Source organism: Mesoplodon densirostris, chromosome 11 (genome assembly GCF_025265405.1).
Source record: "Mesoplodon densirostris isolate mMesDen1 chromosome 11, mMesDen1 primary haplotype, whole genome shotgun sequence".
Classification (NCBI taxonomy): Eukaryota; Metazoa; Chordata; class Mammalia; order Artiodactyla; family Ziphiidae; genus Mesoplodon; species Mesoplodon densirostris.
In genome coordinates this window covers 85,472,757-85,496,067 of record NC_082671.1, presented here as the reverse complement: position 1 = coordinate 85,496,067, position 23,311 = coordinate 85,472,757, and the positions used below count along the sequence as shown (strand labels likewise).

The following is a 23,311-nucleotide window of genomic DNA, read 5'->3' as shown; positions in this document are numbered from 1 at the left end:
AATCATCATTCTCGTTGCTGGTACTCTTATTGCCGGCTCGATAGCGGGAGGAGGTGCGCATCCCCAGCGGTCCGGACTGGCAGCTGCTACGAGCGCCCGCCCCCGCTCCCGCTCCCGCCCCCGCCCCCGCCCCCGCTCCCGCCCCGCCCCGTTCCGCCCCGCCCCGCCCCTCCCTGCTGGCCCTGGGCGGTGCCGCCTGCGAACCTGCCCCCTCTGCCGCCAGCCGCCCGCGGCGGGAGCTGCGCAGCCTCTGCTGGACCTACGGTGCGCGACGACATGGCGGGCGGCCACCGCCTCCTGCTGGAGAACGCGCGGCAAGTGGTGCTGGTGTGCGCCCGCGGCGAGCGCTTCCTGGCGCGCGACGCGCTGCGCAGCCTGGCGGTGCTGGAGGGCGCCAGCCTGGTGGTGGGCACGTAAGTGGCCGCGCGCTCTGGAGCTGCGGGTGCCCCGGGTCGTGTGCTGGGGGGACCGGTCAGCCAAGGCCCAGCTTGGTGCTCTCTCTGTAACTTGTGCGCTGTGGAGGGGAACGCGGTAACAGCCTTTCCGCACCCAGGGAGTCATTGGCACGCCTGCCTTTTGGCGCCTGTTGCTAATGTATTTGGCCGCCTCCGGTTGTCATTCAGCTGAAGGAAACCTCTCTCAAGCTGCACATCCCACTGGGGAGCATCAAGGTCTCGCTTCTGCTGATAAAATATAATTGCAGCAATCTGAAGACGTAGGGGTTCTCTCCAATGCATCTTGAAGTGCGGACGGGGGACCACCTGCCTCAGACGGCCTGAGATTTTTTTTTTTAAAGACAGACTTCTGATCCCGCCCCTCCCCCCTTATCCCCAGATCTTTTTTCTTTTTTTCAAGTTTTATTGAGATAGTTGGCATACAGCACCGTATAGATTTAAGGTGAACAGCACAATGATTTGACTTACATACATCATGAAATGATTACCAGTAAGTATAGTGAATATCCATCCTCTCATATAGATACAAATTCAAAGAAGTAGAAAAAATTTTTTTCCTTGTGACCAGAACTCCTAGGACTTATTCTTTGAACAACTTTCATAAGTAACATACAGCAGTGTTTATTATATTTATCATGCTGTACATTACATCACTAGTACTTATTTATCTTATAATTGGAAGTTTGTACATTTTGACTACCTTCATCCAATCCCCTCCACCCAGTCCCCACCTATCCCCAGGTCTTTTGAATCAGGATCTCTATGGGTGGAGTTCTGAGATCTGAATTTTTACAGAGCACGTCTCCCACCCCCTTCGTCTGCACCCCAAAGCTTGAGAACCACAGAAAACGTTCAGATGGTGATGGTTTGGGGTGATAGATAATTAAGATTCAGCCACCAGAAAGAGAGGACATTTTCAGTTATTTTCATTTAAACTTCTGAGAATAAAAGAACAGCCAAAGTTTAGAAGGGTGGACTTGGAGTGGTAATGGGGGTTGGGTGCCCATCTGAATTGGAGAGCCCATGGCAGTGCGATTACACAAGTCTCATCCCTTAGCTGAGGCTGCTTAGGGTTGTGTAAGAGCCCAGCTTTTAGGGACTCTGTGTGTGTTTGTTTTTAATTAACAAAGGAATAAAAACATTCCCAGTGTTACTGTCAAAAATTTGTTAAAATGAGTTAACAGAATTGCCTGGATGTAGGCACCTAGGGCTAGTTGATGGCCATACTCCACGGAGTTCTGAGGATCCAGACCCCTACTGTCTTGCTCAGCTGAGCACTGCCCTCTTGCTCACCGTTACTCCAACATCCAAGATTGCTGTGCCATCTCTCATTATGGTGTCTACATTCCAGCCAGTAGGAAGTAGGCAGAGAAAACGATCCTGTTGGCTAGAACTTAGTCACATGGCCACACCTGGCTGATGGGAGACACGGAAAGGTAGTCTTTATTCTGGGTGGTCATGCCTCCAGCTAAAATTTAGGAATCTAGCACTGTGGGAAAAGGGAACATTGATCTTGAGGAACAATTAGCAGTCTCTGCTACACCTGATTTGACTTTTTGCCTTGCATGTGGCTAGAGTCAATTTCCAAAGACACACACTCAAGAAGGAAATACAATAAATACTGATTGACACCAAAAGGCATTGATAATGTGGTCATTGGTCAAAATTTTCACAATATTTCCCCCAAAGTTAGTAATAATTTCTTGATTTTTATTCAGAGATGGGTTCATAAAAGCCATCGGTCCTGCTGATGCTATCCAAAAACAGTTTTCAGAAGAAACATTTCAAGAAAGAATTGACTGTTCTGGGAAATGCATCTTGCCAGGTATTAACCTCTTTTTCAGTAAAGCCCTGAAAGCAGTTTTAGTAGTGTAAAGAGGAAGAGTAGTAACTTGTTTTAAACAAGGTTTCACAATAATATGAAAATGTAATAGTTACCATTTATTGAATTTCTACTAGTAAATGTCTAGCTGCTTTACAAACGCACTTTCATGTTGAATGAAACCGAACTGCCCTGGAAGGTAAGTATCATTATCTACACATTGCAGATTAGAACACTGATGTTTAGGGGTGAAATATCTTACCCAAGATCTCTAAACAGGTAAAGGGCAAGCTGGGAGTCACACCCATTCATTCACTCCACTTCTTCCTACTTATATGCTGAAGAGGACCAGCTGTGCTGGGCTTGGGTTCAAAAGCTGTTGGAAGAATTTTATTAATCCATGGCATAGGGGAGGCAAAGACAGCAAATTGCTCTCTGTAATTCCAGAATACACTCTAAATTTGTATAGAGTATGAAACAAAGGACCCATCTCCAGGCAGAAAAAACATAAACCAAGTAACCCTAGAGATTTCACTGAAGTTCATTTGTATCTTCAGTGATTGATAACAGAATCAGTTTATTAACCATTATCTCCTACATTTTCTATATTTTATGGCTTTATGTAATCCTCTGAAACAAATTTCACAAATTTTGAGTTCTGCGCAAACACAGAGGCTAGCAGTTATACTTGTGTGCTGTGCGCATCTGACAGAGCTACTCTCTGGCCCTTGGGGGTCAGGAGAGAAAGTCAGGGTGAAACCTCAGGAGAAAGAGCAGAATATGGTAGAGAATGTATGGTAGGGACCTTTGATTTTACTCCGGTCGGAACCACTAATGAGCCATTTAATCCATAAGGCACTTTGAATGTTCTGGAAGGACAGACTTTACCAAATTGTACTGGGATAAACCAAAGTTTCAAGTGATCATTTTATAGTTTCTCTTTAATTAAAATATTTTTCTTTCTTAAAGAAAGATTCATCTTTCTGATTTTATACTTTTCCTGCTCAAAATTGAGGGTAGGGATAGTATTCTTTTTCACACCCAGTTTCTTCCTCGGTCATATAGTCCTTGGTTTTGCTCAGCTAATAGATTTGACATCTTGTTTTAAAAGGTTGCTTGGTGAGCATGGATTTATTGGGCAAAAGGAGCTGTATTTCTTTAGGGGATATTTTCATCATGTTGAGTCACCCTCCTCCATTAGAGCCTTCTAGACCAACCATGCAGGGAGTCTTCTTGGAACCCCGCAGACAAATTCTCCCTTCTCCACCCTCCTCCAAGATGGCTGACCACCCTCATGCTTTCCTAAGAACTGTGTAGTAGAGTCTGCCTGCTGTCTAAGTGCTTTCTGTTTCTTAACTTTAAACGTGATTTGATTTATTGATTACAGGTTTAGTGGATGCACACACACATCCAGTATGGGCTGGTGAAAGAGTTCATGAGTTTGCGATGAAGGTAACTGCAATAAACAATGGCAAATCAAAATAAAGCACAAATATAGACGTGGTTTTCTAGAGTTTGTAGGCTGTTAGGCTTTACAACAAATGTCTACATGTCTTTTTAACAGATATTTTTACTGGCTTGGACTATGGAAATAAATTACAACAAAATTAACCAATTTATAACTTGGTACCCAATCTTTATACTGTGCCCAGGGCTATCAGTCATTTCAAGTATAATAGTTTTCAAGATGTTTTAGCTGCCAAATCCTCCTTTTAAAATAGAGCTGACCTGCTTTGCTCATTAATTTCTCCTCTCTTTTCTTTTCCTCATTCCATCCCTTGGTAGCCTTTGAAGGGACTCCAGGAAACAGTTTGAAAATCACCATTCATTGGGGTCAAACTTGGAAAAACATATTATTAATCGCAAAAATAAAATGTCTTATATTGTTTCCACTTTTTTTCCAGAAAAATGAGACTTATTAAGAAACATAAATTGTAGTCTTTGTCAGTCATTAATTAGCTGCAGTCAACCCTCAAATCCCTGGTTTGAGCCATTTTCACATTGTTTATCTCCTTGTTTTTAGTAGACTTTATTTTTTAGAGCAGTTTTAGGTTCACAGAACAATTGAATGAAAGGTACAGAGATTTCCCATATACCACTGCTCCCTGCTCCCTGCCCAAAGCACAGCCTTTTCCATTGTCAACATCCCTGACCAGAGTGGTACATTTGTTACCATGGATGAACCTACACTGACACATCATTATCACCCAGAGTTCATAGCTTTCATTACTGTTGACTCGGTGTTATGCATCCTTTAGGTTTGGGCAAATGTATAATGACATGCCCCCACCATTGTAGTATCATACAGAGTAATTTTACTGCCCCAAAAATCTTCTCTGCGTATTCATCCCTCTCTCCCCCCGGTCCCTGGCAACCACTGATCTTTCTACTGTCTGCATAGTTTTGCCTTTTCCAGAATGTCATAGAGTTGGAATCCTACAGTATGTAGCCTTTTCAGGTTGTTCCCTCCATGTCTTTTCTTCACACTGTTTTTAAAAAACCTGTGCAGCCTAACAGCTAAATTAGATTCTTTCAGAAAAAGAAAAAATTTCTTCAAAAATTGTCTACCTTTCTCAACAACCTAGAACTGTTTTTAAGACTTTCTTAAATCTTTGAATTTCAGAGCCAAAAATCAACCTTAGAGATTTACGGTCCAATTCTCTCATTCTATGATGCAGAAAGTGATTCAAAAAGGGCCGAACCCATCAGGTGGTGGTGGTGTTTTTTTTTAACACGAAATGAACGAAGATCATTTATTATAAAACCATTGAAACTTTCCTTAAAAGCTCGAGTTTGCAATAACTTGAACGTGACAGAATTAAGAACAGAAGGGAAGGGTGTGACTAAGGGAGCCCCGCAGGCCGGCACACTTTGTTTGCACCACACTCCCTGCTGCCCAGAGTAACAGGGGTCCAGTGGGATCCCAGAAAGTGCCTCTTTATTTGCTTGAGTGACAGAGGTCAGGCCCGAAACTCTAGGTGGCCAAATACTGAGGGGTGGAAATGCTCTGGGTCTCTTAGTGGGGACTTGACTAACCACAGTGAGGTCCCTAATCGCCTAAGCTTTGCTTTCTCATAGGTACCGAGACTAGCTGGTGCACACCGAGACTGACTGTGTTGTTAAAATACCGAAATACTTTTGTACCTGTTGGCAAACTGTCGCTAGCCTGAAGCCCCGAGTCCTCCCCACATCTCCCATTTCTGCCACCCCAGTCCCTTCCTGAAACACCTCTGACCCCTGCAACTCCCCACCACCCTGGCAGAGTAGGGACTTCCAGAACTGTGGGCCCCACCATCCTTCCTGATCGGTTGGTGTCTGTGCCGTATCGATGGTCAGTCATGTCGAGTATCACCCCCGTTCGTAGGTTCTCTAGACCTGCCTGCAGCCTCCCTGCATGTTGCAGACCTAAGGGTGGACCGTGTGTTCAGTTGGCAGGAGCCACATACATGGATATCCACCAGGCCGGAGGAGGGATCAACCTCACGGTGGAGCGCACGCGCCAGGCCTCGGAGGAGGAGCTGTTCAGCTCCTTCCAGCAGCGGCTTGGGTGCATGATGAGGGCGGGGACAACACTGGTGGAGTGCAAGAGCGGATACGGCCTCAGCCTGGAGACGGAGATCAAGATGCTACGCGTGATTGAGCGCGCCCGGCGGGAGCTGGACATCGGCATCTCAGCCACTTACTGCGGGGCTCACTCGGTGCCAAAGTAATCTCCGCCGAAGGGACCGGGGTTTAACTCAGGGTACTGAGAATGCAGAAGGGCTCATGTGGTGCCTGAGTGGGGCTGCGTTCTCCAGGGAGTGAAGGTGCACCAGCACGTTAGCTCTTGCAGAGGGACCAGTAGAGCCCTTGGAAAGGTGTTGTGATTCCAACCTTCAGGCATCTCACACACATGGGTTTAGGAAGGCGGGCCCCACCAGGCCCGTTCGTTTGCAAGTCCCTTAACAGTGAAGGAAGAGGAGATGTTCAAAACTCTTGGTTAACAAAAAGAAATTCCCCTGATAGGTCCTTTAAACTGACATATTAATTTAAATAGTTTCCCATGACAGTGAGCGCAAAGGCACTTCAGGACTTGAGTAACACCCCGTGGGAGGTAGATCAAATCTTGACGTCAAGATGACTTAGGGAGGTTTTTATTTTTGTTCATCTGTTTGCTTGTTTAGCAGCAAACATTTTTGTTTTATTGCTGTAAATGTTTTTTTCAGCTTTCCTCTTTATGTGGAAAGTTCCTCCTGTATGGATTTGCTATAGAGAATTCTCTCCCCTTCTGCTTCTGCATCTCATCCATCCCGGAATTACTAGATCAGAAGGCCCGCAGTCCCAGAGCCAAACGATCCAAAAGAAATCCAGGACTTGAAAATTCACAGGGTGTCTCCAAAGTCTTACTGCAGTTTTAAGTTGTGATGACTAACTTAGATAATAAATGCTGCAGGCTTACAAAAATGGTTTAATCACATAAATAGGCCATTTAATTAAGTCATATTAATAAGTTAATTAAATCTTTTAAGGTTAATCATTAAAAAATTTTTAGTTCTGTGAACCTTGACAAAATTTTAATGTTAATATTTCATTTACCATCTTTATTCAAAGGAACTAAAAAAATTAACATTGAAATTATTATGAAAAATTTACAGAACTAAGTAGAAAAGAAATATAAATACTTAATATTTCCAATGATGTTTGTTGTATGTTTTTAGCATTTATACTTCCAAAATTATTATGGCTTGAAACTGCACTAAGACTTTTGGGATATCCTATTATAGTCTGTTTTTGTTTTTTTTTTTAGTAGGAAAGACAATGTGACATGGCAGAAAAGTCTCATGCTTTGGAGGGACACCAGACCTGGGTTCGAGTCTAGCTTAGCTACTTCCAGCTGGGTGATTTTGAGTTAAGTTTTGATCGCTTAACTTTTCTGGACATGAATTGCTTATCTGTAAACCAGCTAAATAACACGCTTATCCTATATGGTTGTCTCGAGAATTAGAAACAGCATATATAAGTACCTGTCTCCTCAGAGCCCACTTCTATCTACCCACCCAGATGGTTTTTGCTGAGAGCCTTCTGTGTGCCAAACACAAGGCTGAAGTTTTACAGAAAATTTCTCCATCTGCCAGTGAGCCTCTGAGGTCTGATCTTGATCCCCGAAGATAAAGCCTGAGGCCCAGAGGATGCCAAATGATGTCTACATCATGTGTACAAAGTTATACGGCTAGCAAGTGGCGCAGCTCTGTGTCTGACTTCAAAAGCCCATACCTTTCTCATATATAACTACCCCAGAGTCTTAGAAAGAATTTCAGGGCCTCCTACTATCTTCTTCCCCTATGTCTGATGAGACAGAAAGCCTTAGGCAGATGCTCCTAGAAACAGTGAGGAGGAAGAAAAAGTCAAGGTAATAGCTTGGCCCAGGTAAGGGGCTCATGTTTGGATTGTCAGGGAAGCATCCAGGATGTCCTCTACGTGTCCTTGACAAGAAGATTCAGTTTTTCAGCCAGGCATTCCCAAAAGCAACCCAGATGTGCCAGAATGGATGAACCATCTGAGTCTCTGCCTATAGGGTCAGTGTATACAGAAGTCTTATCAATACCTCTGCTATGTAGGCTCATCCCGATTGCTAAGAGTCCTGAGTTATAGCTTTGATCTTCTCTTTACCTTTCTGAGGCTCGGGGTCATTTACCTACAATTTCTCAGGTTCTCCCAAGTGCCAAAAAAAACCCTTTCTCCAATTTAAAAAAAAAAAAAAAAAAACCTTGCCCACGGTAATCTCACTTTCTTCTTCCCTCAGAGGAAAAACTGCTACTGAAGCCGCTGATGACATCATCAATAACCACCTCCCAAAGCTGAAGGAACTTGGCAGAAATGGGGAAATACACGTTGACAATATAGATGTGTTCTGTGAGAAGGGCGTCTTTGATCTCGATTCCACCAGAAGGATTCTTCAAAGTGGGAAAGATATAGGGTTACAGATTAACTTCCATGGGGATGAACTCCACCCAATGAAGGCTGCTGAGGTATGGGTGACCTTTTGCTTTTCCTTTGTCAACACTCGTGCTGTGGAAAACTTAATGAGTTTGTTTAAAGGAAGGAGTAACCATCTGAAAAGATAGAGAATGGGGAAATTTGTTTGAAATATGTGCAGGTTGGTGTGGTTGAGCCTTGGAATCCCAGACTTTTTTGCTGATTATTTACTTTTATTATTTCCTCCTGGTGATACTAGTAGAAAAAAGAAGTACCTTTGTGATCTCATTTACTAAACTCACAACCTATTTTGATTGGCACACAAAGCCACCCTAGCTCAGTCTGTTAATTTCACATGTAGCTTCTAGGGTCTTTCTGTGGCAGCACCCAGAGGACTTTGAGTGGAGCATACCATTAATAGCCACAGGATGATTTTCAAATCTATGTGTCTTTTCCAGATTAATTTATTCATGCTTTCTACAAATATTTGAGTATCTGCTGTGTGCCAGGCACTGTTCTAGGCACTGAGAATTCAGCAGTAAGACGCACAAAATCCCTGCAGTTGGGGGTCTAGCTCTTTCCTCTAAGTCCTGGAGCTACATAAACAACTGCCCTTGGGGCATAAATACAGATAGTCTACATGTGTCCCAACCACCACACGTTCAATATGATCTCTTAATATCACGTCCAAATCTTGTCCTGTGTTTCCTGCCCCAGTGAATGACGTCATTATCCATCTGTTGCCTAAGTCGAGACCCTGGATATCATTTTGACTCCTCCCTCCCCCTCACCTACTGCATTTCAGCCAACCAGCAAGTCCTCCCAATTCTCCTCCTAAATATCTCTGGATCCACTTCACACTGCCCACTTCAGATCACCGAGCTTGTGCTCGTGAGGGGTAGTTGGCAAGAAATCTTAATAATAGAGTGCTGTTTATTTTTGCAGGAAAAACCATTTGCTGGCACGTTATTGATTTGTTGTTGCTGTTGGTGAAACTTCTCTCTGTCTCTCTGCCCATTCTGTTTAGCTCGGGGCGGAACTGGGAGCCCAGGCAATCAGTCACCTGGAAGAAGTGAGTGATGAAGGCATTGCTGCCATGGCAGCGGCCAGGTGCTCTGCTGTCCTCCTGCCCACCACGGCCTACATGCTGAGGTGAGGTTGTTTCTCCCCCCAACATGAGAGCTGCAAGTATAAGCTGTGGAGACACAGACTTCCAAGATGCCCAAATATTCATCACCCTTACAAATCCCTTAAAAATGCAGATCAGGAAAACTTAGCTCATGGAGGATGCTAATACTGGTATGATATTTGTAATGAATTACCCCGAGGAAGGAGCTTAGACCCAAATTGTGTTTGAGTGGTGGGATTACTGGGGAGAGTGGCGCTTTCTTTTTCTTTCTTCCTCATTTTTGGAATTTTCCAATTAAAAATCAATATGCATTACTTTTATAATGAGAAAATAGTGATGTAGGCTTTATACTTTAAAAAACACGCATAAGGTATTAGGGATATTTCACAGTATTCTGAATCTGAATGAGCTGCTTTCTAAGAGGATACAAGTGGGGACCATAATCCTCATAAATCCTGGGAGTGGGAGGAAAGAGGAGATGTCTAAGTATATTTTGTGACATCTCCCTGGGGTTTTGGCTGTGTGCCCTCAATGGATTGAGTCCATGTAGTCCATCTTTTATCATTGCCGTTGCTCCAGTTCAAATATGAGACCTGAGGTCTCCTGACTCATTGAACCACTTCCATGACAGCCACTGAATTTGTGGTCAGAAGGTCCAGCATTCAAGGGGCAGTTGATTTCCTCTTAGGACTGGGTGCTTTCTCTGTGGTTGTGATACATGGTTTTTTGCGGGGAGGAGCATGATTCCGCAGTTATGGCCTTAGGACAGTGGTTCTCAAACTTGGAGTGATTTTGCTCCTCAGGGGATATTTGACAGTATCTGGAGACATTTTTGGTTGTCACAACTAGGGGGTGTCACTGGCATCTCGTGGGTAGAGGCCAGAGATGATGCTAAACATCGTACAGTGCACGGAAAAACCTTCTACAAAAAAGAATCATCCAGTCCAAGACATTAATTGTGCTGCGATTGAGAAACTCTGCCTGAGGGATTGGAAAAACAAGTTCAAGTAACTTTGATAAGGGAGAAGAAAGGAATATTGCAGTGCTTTTTTCAAATTTATTATGATTTTATATACATATATATATATAAAATATTATACATTTCTCTTATTACTGTTCTCTTAAAGAGTAGACATAATGTAGGTTACTGTCAGGAAAGATCCATCAATAACTGTTCTCAGTATGATCAGCTGCTTTTCTTGCAAATCTCAATAGTCATCAGCGTCATCAATCAAGACTTAATCTGGTTAGTTTTCCACCACCCAAGGAATAAGTTTTTACAAAAGAAAAGGATTCCTTTAACTCACCTTGAATCTCTTAAGGCAGAGCAAATATCTGAGACTTGTGGTGCTGGAGGGCAGTTCAGCATTAAAAGTCTGCACTTTGTCCCTATGCCAGTGGCAGCTGTCACTCCCTATGCCACTCAGCTGCCGTCACCACAAGATGGGTTTAACATCCTGTTTGGATGACAGGGGCAACCATAGAGAAAGCCATGCTCTTCTCTGGCTTCTCTGTTTCTGTATTTCTCTGATCTCTCCATCAGGAGGAGCTGCAGGTTTCCCCGCTGCGCCCTGAACTCTCTTGACTCTCATTTCCAGAATAACCATTGCCTTATGCCACTCAAGGGCTTCTTTTAATCATTATTTTATGCATCTTTGTGTATAATATTTAAATCTATTCAGGACACATTCACCTTAGTTTATCTGGAGCCCCCTTTATAATTTTACTTCTTTGTACATACATATATTTCTCTTCCTTAAGTAGTTCGGGAAAGGGAGGGGAGGCCATCAGAGTGACCAGCAGGGAAATTTTAACGTCTACCCTTTCCTCACTCTGTATCTCTGCTTCACCCACCTCTCTCACGCATTGTCCTAGCAGAGAAACGCTATTTTAACTGGTCCTGGAAACTACCTGTCGTAGACTGGGAATGCTTCAAGGGCAAGTGTCACTTCTGTACCCCCAATCCTTGATTAATTTCTGTATTCAACACGCGTGTTGGGGGGCCACTACTTGTCAGGCACTGTTCTAGGCACTGTGGATCCAGCCACAAGTAAAACAGAGTCTTGTCCTCAAGGAGCTTACATTCTAATGGGGATGTGCAAACCGACCAGTGAACACAGAAAATGTCAGGTGATGCTTGGTGCCGTGAAAACAATCCAGGTAAGGTGAGAGGATAGAGAGTGTTTGAGGGGAGGGTGCTGTGTTTTTAGGGTGGTCAGGGAAGGCTTTCGGAGGAGGGGACATTTGGGCAGAGACTTCCAGGAAGTGAGGGAGCAAGCCATATCTGGGGGAAGGAGCCAGGATAACTAGAAGAGTGTTCTGAGTGGATGGATGGTGAGTGCAGTGGTAGAAATGCACTGAGAGTGTTTGAGGAGCAACAAGAGTGAGGCCAGAGAGGCACGAGCCAGGCAGGGAGAGATAGGAGACGAGGCCAGAAAGAGGGGCAGTTCTTGAAGGGCTGAGTTCATGGTGCAGACAGGAAGCCCACGGGAAGCCACTGAGAGTGGTTAAAAGCATGGCGGCATGATCTAACTTATTTTTCTAAAAAATCCCTCTGGCTGCTAGGAAGATAATATATTTTAAGGGGCTTGAGGGTAGAAGCAGGAAAGCCAGTTAGGATGGTCTTAACAAATATCCTAGCAAGCAATGATGGTGACTTGGATCCAAGGTGGTAGCAGAGGGATATAAAAAGGAGTTGGATTCTGGATATAGTTTTAAGGGGGAGCCAACAAGATTTTCTGATGGGTTGGATGTGGACTGTGAGAAATGACTCAAGGATGACTCTGAAGCTTTAGTACCTGGCACAGAGTTTTCACTAATGGGATGGTTTTAGAATGACTGGCCGAATTAATGACCAGGCAAGTTTTAGTGATCTCCATGTGTTAGATACCATATGCTTTTCATTGAGGCTGCCAAGAAGTCCCTGTATTTTGGGGAGAAAATAAAACTGAAGTGCAATGAAGACACAATAAAAAAAAATTAAAGAATTCCTTTAACAAAACATAATCAGCTACTAATACCAGGCACTGTACTGGTACTAGAGACACAATGGTGAAGAAGACACACTTGGTCCTTCATGGAATTTGCAGTCTAAGCATATGAAACGTGATAAATGAATAGACAATAATACCTGTAGAAGTAAGGAAAAGGATGATCACTTCTGGCTGAGTAACCGGGGAAAGTGAGCATGGGTGGGTGAGAGGTGAGCTGGGCCTGGGAATATGAATGCATTTCAGGGAGGGGTGGATATTCTAGGCAAAGAGAATGGCAGACTCAGAAATGTACAAATAGAAAACCCCAGTGGTTCGAGGGCAGTATTGGGTAGGGCAGGGATGAGAAAGGAGGCCCTGAAAGAAGTGTGGGCTCAGTTTGTGGGGAGCCTCGAATGCCAAACTTAGGTGGACTTTGTATAAAACATAAATAGAACCTATTCTGAGCACAGCTATAAAGTTATTCTATTCTTTGCCATATTTAGTACACCCCTAGACTATAACAGTATCATTCATTCATTCAATCAAAAATATTAATTAGCCAGAGACAGGACTGGGTGCTGGGACAAATTATAAGAAAAAGAAATAATCCTTTCAGTGATCCTTAGCCCCTGCTGGACTTGCCAGCAGAGGGGCGGGTGTAATAGTCTCAATACTTTACAACCAACCGATCAGTCAAATTGAACTTAAGGCTAGAGTAGGGTCTCAAAGTGGGGATCAGGGTTACCCTCAGGGGCTTTTTTTAAAGACAGCTCCTGGGCAGTACAGGTTCATAATGGCTGAGTACCAGTCCACTATCATTGTCATGAAACAAGAGCTATTGTTTCTAAAATGGAGGGGTATGGGGGTGCTGGGGAAGCCAGAGGAAATGAGGGCCAACAAGGTGACTGGGAAGGCTTTCCAGCGGAGGTCTCTCCTTGACCAAACTTTATTCAGACTCCTCTGAGCCCCTCTCTCCACTAAGCCTCAATCTTGCCTATAAACCTACAGGCTCTTAGCACAAATGATTTTATTCACCCACCTTCCCCAACATTATGAGACTTGAACAAACACTGGCATAGTTTCTAACAGCTGCAGGATGCCTCCCTAGAATGAGCCCAGGCCCCCTTAGAATACCTGTCTGAGAAAGCCCAACCTGCCAGGAAAATTAACTGTTTGTTCCAGTAAAACCTGGTGATAGGCAGATAAGCCTCTGAGCTTCCTCTTAGAGCAGTTACTTTAAAAAGCTTACAAGGAGGTCAGGGAGATACCCAATCCAGGAAGGAGCACAAATATTTTACATATTAGTTTCTTGGGCCTTCAAAAATTTAAAGGACCTATAATAATGTTTGAGACCCCCTCTCCCCCACAAAAAAAGGAGAGGGAGAGATATGAACAAAAAAATTGCAAAATGTTAATTTAAAAAGCATTATTTAAACCTCATTGTTTATATTTGGGAGTCAAAAAAAGTTTATTACATTTGAAAACAATTTTAAGTTTTCTTCCTTTGCAAGAATCTCTGAATATATATAAAGATTGTCATGATAATCCCAAATTTAAAAAGTAGGCCATAGCCAAGTGATTTCAAAAGCAGGATGATAAAAATCAGGAGTCCTGGGGTTCTGCTGGCTGCCACCACTAATCACTTAATCTTGAGTATCTGTTTCTTCTTCCAGAACACGAAAGGGTTGGATATCTTTAAGTCTGCTTCAACTCTGAACATCTGTTCTTCAAAAGTTCCACTTCTAGAGACTGACATCATTTTTTTCCCTCTCCTTAGACTGAAGCAACCTCGAGCCAGGAAAATGTTAGATGAAGGGGTAATAGTCGCTCTGGGCAGCGATTTCAACCCTAATGCATATTGTTTTTCAATGGTAATTATTTTTAATGTGCCATTCATAGTCTGTGAAACTTCTACCAAGCATATAAATAACTTAAAAGTATTTCACTAACTGTTAAAATGTTTCAAAGATCTGAAAAGATTTTCCTGTGAAACAAGAAAAGAGTGTTGACAGCAGTGTAATTGGATATTCGTGCCACTTGAATGCCTCCAGGCTGAGAGAGAAGAGAGAAGGTTCTATTGATACTATGCTTTGATGCAGCCTTTGGGCATTGTGGTTTTATAGTAACCTGTTTCCCCTCTCAGAATTGCATAAGCTCAAGGAAGTTTAGTAAGTTTTAGTAAGTAAATGTGGAGGTGAGCTTCATCGTACACAGTAAGTGGCCTTGAAAAGTAATAAATAAATATTAAATACATATAGGGGGTGGGTGGGTAAGTAATCTCTATAATAAATGAATCTTTCCCAAAGCATAAGAATCTTTATGTGTAAATGTAAATTTAACTTTTCTCATACTAATTTAGCCAGCTCCACTTATACATTTAACTATCATTATTTGTTGTGCTGTGTTGAGAAATGTCCTAGGTGGCACCTGACGTTTTGTTGCTTTTCTCCAATGCTTTTCTTTTCCCATCTTAGCCGATGGTCATGCATCTGGCCTGTGTGAACATGAGAATGTCCATGCCCGAGGCCTTGGCCGCTGCCACCATCAATGCCGCTTATGCCCTGGGAAAATCTCACACTCATGGATCTTTGGAAGTAGGCAAACAGGGAGATCTCATTATCATCAATTCATCCAGGTGAGTGTTCTCCCAACTGAGCCATTTTGTTGTATGCCCACTGTAATATGGAGACTTGGTTTAAATCCCTTTTCCACTGATTATTAGTGTCAGGCTCTGTATAAGCTCAGCAGCTACACAGTCTTCTCAGTGTCACCCCTTTCTAAGCAAAAAGTCTCCCTCCAGGTCCTAAACTGCAGGGTCGACCAACTTTTCTGGTCTCTTCATCCATCTTATATCTTTCATAGATCTCCAGGTTTCTGCTCTGTTTACCTGGACTTTGGACTTGCGCCCTCTGGCCTGTGTTTGTTTTTCTTCTTGAGTTCTGACCTTTTCTGCTTGTGTTGGGCCACGCAGGTCCCAATTCTGGCTTGTCATCCTGGTTCTGATTCATTACCTCTCTGACTTCTCATTCCTGCTGGATCCCAAAAGCCTTGCTTCAGTTTTCCTGCCTCTTGTTTTGTATTACTCACTCACAGCCTCCTGGGCCTCCAGTGTAACAAGTTGAGTTTTATTGTTCTAAATCTTAAAGTTGTGAATCCTAGGGCTTCCCTGGTGGCGCAGTGGTTGAGAGTCCGCCTGCCGATGCAGGGGACACGGGTTCGTGCCCCGATCCCGGAAGATCCCACATGCCGCGGAGCGGCTGGGCCCGCGATCCATGGCCGCGGAGCCTGTGTGTCCGGAGCCTGTGCTCCGCAACGGGAGAGGCCACAGCAGTGAGAGGCCCGCGTACAGCAAAAAAAAAAAAGTTGTGAATCCTACGGTGTCTGGACCCTAGCAAGCCTCTGCCAGGCCTTGGACCTCATGTTCAACAGAAGAGAGTGGCTCCATAGTTCTACTCTCAAGGGTCATAAGCCATTGTCTCTATCGAAAGTGATGCTGATGTTACCATTCATGCATCATTTAACTGAAGCAAATTTTTTTTTTTACTGTTCCAATAACACTTTATTTATGGGCATTGAAATTTGAATTTTATATAATTTTATGTCACAGAATATTATTGTCTTTGTTTTTCATTTTAAGTCATAATTTAGAAAACCCCAAACAAAACTATCTTAGCTCAAAAACAATAAAAAGCAAGCATCAGGCCAGATTTGGCCCACAGACCACAGTTTGACAACTGCTAGTCCAGACCAGTGGTTCTCAAAGTGCAGTCCCAGCAGCAAGGGCATCCTCTGAGAATTTGCTGGAAATGCAAATTCTCAGGCCACTTGGACAGTCTACCAAACCAGAAACTCCAGGAGTGGGCCTAGCATCTCTGTCTTAAAAAGTCTTCTAGGGCTTCCCTGGTGGCGCAGTGGTTGAGAGTCTGCCTGCCGATGCAGGGGACACTGGTTCGTGCCCTGGTCCGGGAGGATCCCACATGCTGCAGAGCGGCTGGGCCCGTGAGCCATGGCCGCGTCCGGAGCCTGTGCTCCGCAACGGGAGAGGCCACAACAGTGAGAGGCCCGTGTACCCTGAGGGCCAAAAAAAAAAAAATTCTTATAGGTGAGAAAGATACATGCTAAAGTTTGAGAAGCACTGATCTAGAGTCATTGTTCTAATGTGAATCAAATATTTTAAGATCAAATACTTAATATCATTAAACAATATTGGATTTATCATAGACTAATTATCATAGTACTCTACCATTTTTTATAAAGCCCAAATATTAACTACTAAGTGTAAAAAAATTTTTAGAGAATGTATTTTGAAATTAGCATTTATTGACAGAGTGATAATTTTGACTTGTATCCGTTTATGTCTGATTTCTTTCTAGATGGGAGCATTTGATTTACCAGTTTGGAGGCCATCACGAATTAATTGATTATGTTATAGCTAAAGGAAAAGTCATCTATAAAAAATGATGGATCTGTAAGGAAAGAGCACACTGTTCTGTTTAAGTCAATACAGTTATATTAAAAGTTAAAATACCTTAGTAGTTTACCAGAATGATGTCACCTAAATCTATTTCTGTGTTTTGTTTATCCACTTGAAAAACCCAGGGGATTCACTTATTTTAACATGTGCACCTGGACGTATAAGCAAGTAAACCATTTGTGATGATAATCTCAAAGGATTAAATTACTTCACAAAGATTTTCTATAAATATTCTGCAGATTAATATGATGGAGTATCACAGAAATGCCTTTGTGGGGAAATGCAGATTGGCAAATAGGTAGACATGGCTTAAAATTCCCATTTTGTTTCTACTTTTCAAATTTCAATTCTTAAACTATATTTACTGAAAATTGTGGGGGGAGTGGGAAATCCAAGTCAAATGCTACAAACTAAGCTAAAATGTAGCCATCTGTAACAAGCAAATCGTTTTTCTATTTCTATTTTCTATTTCTATTTTCAAATAGTTTTTCTAGATGCTCTTCAAATGCATTAGGGTCCTCTGAGGGAGGGTGTTCTTCTGTTTTCTTCTCAACCCTTGCAATAGAGCTTCACAGCAGAGCTCAAGACTTGTCATTTTGTACACAAGTACAGGGACCTTCTTGTAATGGATGCATTTTGACCAAATCCAATAATGTAATTTTTAAAAAAGTTTTAAAGCTTTTGATTCTTCACATTACAAATGTATAAAAAAATCTATAGCTCTCAATAAATATTTGCTGCCACTATTATTGTTGTTGTTTACAGCCCTGGAAGCCAGTCAGTGGTGTTGTCTATTAGAACCTTTTAGGAAATGAACAAATTACAGAAGAAAGTGGATTACATAAAGAAAAAGTGGATGATTATATACATGAGTGTTTCTAAAGCCATGTGTTTACTTGAAATATTTTTAAACGCTTTGATCATTCTTACAATCACAACTGCATGCTAAAACTTTGTCCTATTTATGAAGAAATGACTAGAGAAGTAAACATTAAGTACCCAAATTATCACCTATTTCAAGTTAGTAGAGCCTGAACCAATGAGGCTTTACTGTATTCAACATAGATCAACTCAAGATACCCCTTGTCAGAAGGTTAAGGGTAACAGTGCACATCGCTATCACGGGCTAGTAGCGTGGGGTACCTGGAGCTCTGCCCCTCATATGCTTGGCGAAGAAGCCGTGAGGGGGTATGGAAAGCACGAGTTGCTGTAGGAGACGCCTCCCATATGACCGGTTTCCCAGTCGATGGTGGGAGTTTGGGATGCAGGAGGTACATATAAAGGCCAAAAGTAAAGATTAGGTCTGCCCTGGAACCCAAGCCACGTAGAAGTATATCCTTATAACTACAGAATAAAAAGGTGAAGCACTTCCTATTTTCTTTCTAGGAGATATTCACTCTACACAAGTAGTGTTCATGTCTTTTTTGAATGAAAGCAGAAGATACCCACCTGGAACTGCCTTAGTCCTCCCAGGGCAGTGTCCTGTAAGCTCTTGCAACTCATAGGAGCTGGCTCGAAATGCAGAACTTCAGTTCTACTCCAGACCTGCTGAAACAGAATCTGGTCTTAAGAAGCCCACAGGTATTTGTATGCCCATTAAGTCTGAGAAGGGCTGTGGTCTAGACCCTAGCCACATGGACTTTCACACTGTGCCTCAAAATCGCCATTTGTTTTTGCTGCTCCAGGCCTTGCAGCACTGTTCCCTCTGCCTGGAGTGCTTGCCCTCTCTTCTCTAAGTGGGAAATCAGAGCTAGTCACTGCCCCCCACACCAAGCTCCCATCCCTCTCTGATAGCCTCTATAGCATTGCAATCAAACTGTCTTTCCCTTTAGATTGTGTGTTAGTAGAGGGCAGGAGCCTGATCATGTCCCCAGGATCTAGTGTAGTGACTGGTTCGTAGTAGGCGATCAGTGAATGAATTAATGAATGGCTGCACAAGCATACAGACGGCCCTAGTGAAAACTGCTTATTAAAACACACTCAGCAGGCCAACCCAGGAATGCAGTGTTAAGGAAAATACTTGTTATGTATATTGGGAAAAGCATATGAATTCCTGAATATAATGGATGATGCTTATGGGGGAGTAAAGTGGAAAAGTGAAACCCAGCAAGAAACAATTCCATGGCTGGGTGGAAAGGGGCATGGCCATCCTCAGCATGAGAGGTTGGAAAGATTTTAATGTGAGGGAAAGGCTCCGGAGATGGAGCATCATGGGGTGTTCAGAAGGGGGCTGCCTGAGTCTTCCTAGAGTGGAGGGTTCAGTGGGGGCGGGGACTACAAGGTCAGATCAACTCAGGTTGGGTCTTACTTGCTGCGCGCGGGCTTTCTCTAGTTGCGGCGAGCGGGGACTACTCTTTGTTGTGGTGCATGGGCTTCTCATTGCGGTGGCTTCTCTTGTTGCGGATCACAGGCTGTAGGCATGCAGGCTTCAGTAGTTGTGGCTCACAGGCTCCAGAGCACAGGCTCTGTAGTTGTGGTGCACGGGTTTAGTTGCTCTGCGGCACGTGGGATCTTCCTAGACCAGGGCTCGAACCCGTGTCCCCTGCACTGGCAGGTGGATTCTTAACCACTGCGCCACCAGGGAAGTCCCAGAACTTCATTCTTAAAGTCAGGGGAAGCCACTGCAAGTTTCTGAACAGGTTAGGCCCAGGACAAGAGTGTTGTGGTAGAAAGATTAATCTGGTTTTAGTGAACAGAGTAGGCACTCAGGTATGTGCTGTGTGAGTGGACTCTGGCAAGACACCTTAACCAAGTCCTTTGGTGGAGACAGTAGGAGGGATCAGGTGCTAGAAATCTGGGTGGAAAGCTCTGGAAATGGCACAGTGAGATGTGAACGCACTGACTAACATTGGTTTGAAAAATAAGGAAGTTCCTCTATGACATACATCACAGCAAGACCCTTTTTGACCTGCCTCCTAGAGAAATGGAAACAAAGACAAACAAATGGGACCTAATGAAACTTAAAAGCTTTTGCACAGCAAAGGAAAACATAAACAAGACGAAAAGACAGAATCGGAGAAAATATTTGCAAACGAAGCAACTGACAAAGGATTAGTCTCCAGGGCTTCCCTGGTGGTGCAGTGGTTGAGAGTCCGCCTGCCGATGCAGGGGACACGGGTTCGTGCCCCAGTCTGGGAAGATCCCACATGCCGCGGAGCGGCTGGTCCCGTGAGCCATGGCCGCTGAGCCTGTGCGTCCGGAGCCTGTGCTCCGCAACAGGAGAGGCCACAACAGTGAGAAGCCCGCGTACCCAAAAAACAAAAACAAAAAAACAAACAAAAAAAGGATTAGTCTCCACAATTTACAAGCAGCTCATGCAGCTCAATATCAAAAAAACAACCCAATCCAAAAATGGGCAGAAGACCTAAATAAACATTTCTCCAAAGATGATATACAGATTGCCAACAAACACATGAAAGGATGCTCAACATCACTAATCATTAGAGAAATGCAAATCAGAACTATAATGAGGTATCACCTCACACGGTCAGAATGGCCATCATCAAAAATTCTACAAACAATAAATGCTGGAAAGGGTGTGGAGAAAAGGGAACCCTCTTGCACTGTTGGTAGGAATGGAAACTGATACAGCCACTATGGAGAACAGTATGGAGGTTCCTTAAGAAACTAAACATAGAACTACCATATGACCCAGCAATCCCACTACTGGGCATGTACCCTGAGAAAATCATAATTCAAAAAGAGTCATGTACCACAATGTTCATTGCAGCTCTATTTACAATAGCCAGGGCATGGAACCAACCTAAATGTCCATTGACAGATGAATGTATAAAGAAGATGTGGTACATATATACAATGGAATATTACTCAGCCATAAAATGGAACGAAACTGAGTTATTTGTAGTGAGGTGGATGGACCTAGAGTCTGTTCTACAGAGTGAAGTAAGTCAGAAAGAGAAAAACAATTACTGTATGTTAACACATATATATGGAATCTAAAAAAAAAATGGTTCTGAAGAACATAGGGGCAGAACAGGAATAAAGATGCAGACGTAGAGAATGGACTTGAGGACACAGGGAGGGGGAAGGGTAAGCTGGGATGAAGTGAGAGAGTGGCATGGACATATATACACTACCAAATGTAAAATAGATGGCTAGTGGGAAGCAGCCGCATAGCACAGGGAGATCAGCTCGGTGCTTTGTGACCACCTAGAGGGATGGGATAGGGAGGGTGGGAGGGAGACGCAAGAGGGAGGGGATATGGGGACATATGTATATGTATATGTATAGCTGATTCACTTTGTTATAAAGCAGAAACTAACAGAACATTGTAAAGCAATTATACTCCAATAAAGATGTTAAAAAAAAAATAAGGAAGTTCATTAGCTCCCCCTCGGAATTTCACAGGAAGGACAGGCTTCGGGAGTGGTTTACGCAGCGGCTCTGTGATCCTGAAGACCCACATCCCTTCCCGTCCTCTGCTCTGTCGTCCAGTGTTGGCGGCGCCCCAAGGCCAGGTCCCCCCAGGTGTGGCTAACTCGCAGCAGCCAGAGGGGCTTTGTGCCTTCTCACTGGGGTCAAGCAGGAGAGGGAGAAAGCCTGGCTGTCACGGCTTTCAGGAGAGAAAGCGTTTTCTCAAGCCTGCAGTAAAATTCTTCTGTCTCATTGGCCCAAATTGCAACCTCCGCTGTCTCTTGAACTAATCACCCAGTAAAGGGAATGGGACCCCCTTGAGACGAACCAGGCCTGTGCCCTGAGCTGAAACGAATTTCCTCCAACTCTTTTTGTGGTTTTGTTTTTTGGTATAATTTCAGTGTTTCCATTTAATAAGTTAATACCTTCAACCAAAGTAAACCCCCAAATGCAAAATGATCATGCTATTCATGAGATAATTAGAAGGTTTAATAAAAAAGCTAATAATCCAGGGACCGGATTCAGAAAGGAGACACAAGTTTAAAGTAGTAATGAAAAGTAGCTTCCTGGGAAGTTTTCAGGTTATGTGTAGAATTTCATGTATGCAGCAGACTGTGACAGCTACAGCCCCCAAACCACACACCCACGCCCTTGTGTGTTACTCTCCCAAATTGACTTGGGCTTGATGCGTGACTTGCTTTGGCCAACAGGACATTAGCAAATGTGGCACAAAAGAAGCTTGAAAATCCCTTGCGCTTTGGGGTTTGCTCTGTGGCTGCCCCGAGAGAACAGGTGAAGAAGCCCAGGTGAGCTCACTGGGGCAGAAATCATGATGCCTCCAGCTCTTCTGGGCTGCTCAATGGGGAAGAGAGAGAATGTATACCGAATCAATCACATTTTCTAAAGACACTTTGTACCGTGTGAACATTGACTGACGAAATCTTTCAGAAATGTAATTAACTGCAGTTAGAATAACCTTTCCCTGACAAAGTGTTGAACTTTGTTATAAAAATCTAAGAATACAGCAATGACATAAGACAATTGAGACTTAGTTTATTCCACATTTACCTTGAAACTCCCTTGATGGCATAGTACAGCGCTGTATAGAAAATGACAGAGGGCCCCAGAGGACCGCGCGGGCCTGTGGGAAACCAACCCGCCCCATACCAGTGACGAACAGCCATCAAACCACTGGGTTTACTGGCTCCACTGCCGCTCGTGGATAAGAATGAATAAACTTCATTTGTGTGTTTACATTTCAGCAAAGAACAGCATCAAGAACCACCTTTCGGCAAACAGGTTCCTCAGCACATTTTGCTTCACTGAATTTTGGTTTGCACTCCTGTCTCTACCTTTCCTGTGGACAGGCTGCAACCTAAGAGAAGACTCTACTGTGAAAAGGCTGTAATCAGGTAGGCAAGCTGGCAAGTGTGCCTGCCCTTTCCTTGACCAGCTGCAGTTAGAACCATGGTCTCACATTCCTGCACTTGGAAAGCGCCTTGCTAATGTTTGCACAGAAGGGTGCAAAGTCACAGCTTCGGGAAGCCAAGAAGTCATGTGACCCATCCTTCATCGGGACAATTACACTTAAGCCTTTCCAGGAGGTTCCTTATCTTCTTTGGGGGGAGGGGAGGGAACAGATTGGGTAACATCCTAGGGTGCATCTGACCTTTGTCAACAGGGCCTTGTTTTAATGATTACCATTATAGAGAGGGGGTTGGTTCACTTCTGAACATCAGATTCCTTAGCTGTGAAATGAGGAGGCGTCTTAAGCTGGGTTATTACAAGAATGTGAATAGAGTACTAACACATGGTAAAGTAGCAATAACACTAGCCTCCTACTCCAGTTTAAGCATCTGAATCCTTTTTCTGATATGTGTAGTGACATCTGATAAATATGAAATGCACAATTCACTGAGAACCACTCCAACAGCAATCTTTATATTCATTCCTTAACTCCTTTACACAGAATCTCTTGTTGACCTATTGACTATTCTTTACTATGATTCAATGAATAAAAGAAAAAGCAGCTTAAGAACTAATTATGACCTAAAAAGTATTGTTTACAAAGACATATTAAGGAACATTCATCATAGCATGGCACAGTACAATCAGCCAAAGTTAACTAGT

The 23,311-nt window shown here is 43.4% G+C and overlaps 1 protein-coding gene across 1 annotated transcript; it reads left to right on the top strand.

Moving 5' to 3' along the window:
• Positions 1–205: 205 nt before the first annotated feature.
• AMDHD1 (amidohydrolase domain containing 1) lies at positions 206–17,495 on the top strand. The gene is made up of 9 exons (XM_060112904.1): positions 206–413; positions 2,174–2,280; positions 3,665–3,729; positions 5,706–5,983; positions 8,060–8,285; positions 9,260–9,384; positions 14,111–14,204; positions 14,808–14,968; positions 16,707–17,495. The coding sequence occupies exons 1-9, from the start codon at positions 277–279 to the stop codon at positions 16,792–16,794; spliced, it is 1,281 nt and encodes a 426-aa protein (XP_059968887.1). The 5' UTR covers positions 206–276; the 3' UTR covers positions 16,795–17,495.
• The last annotated feature ends 5,816 nt before the right edge of the window (positions 17,496–23,311 follow it).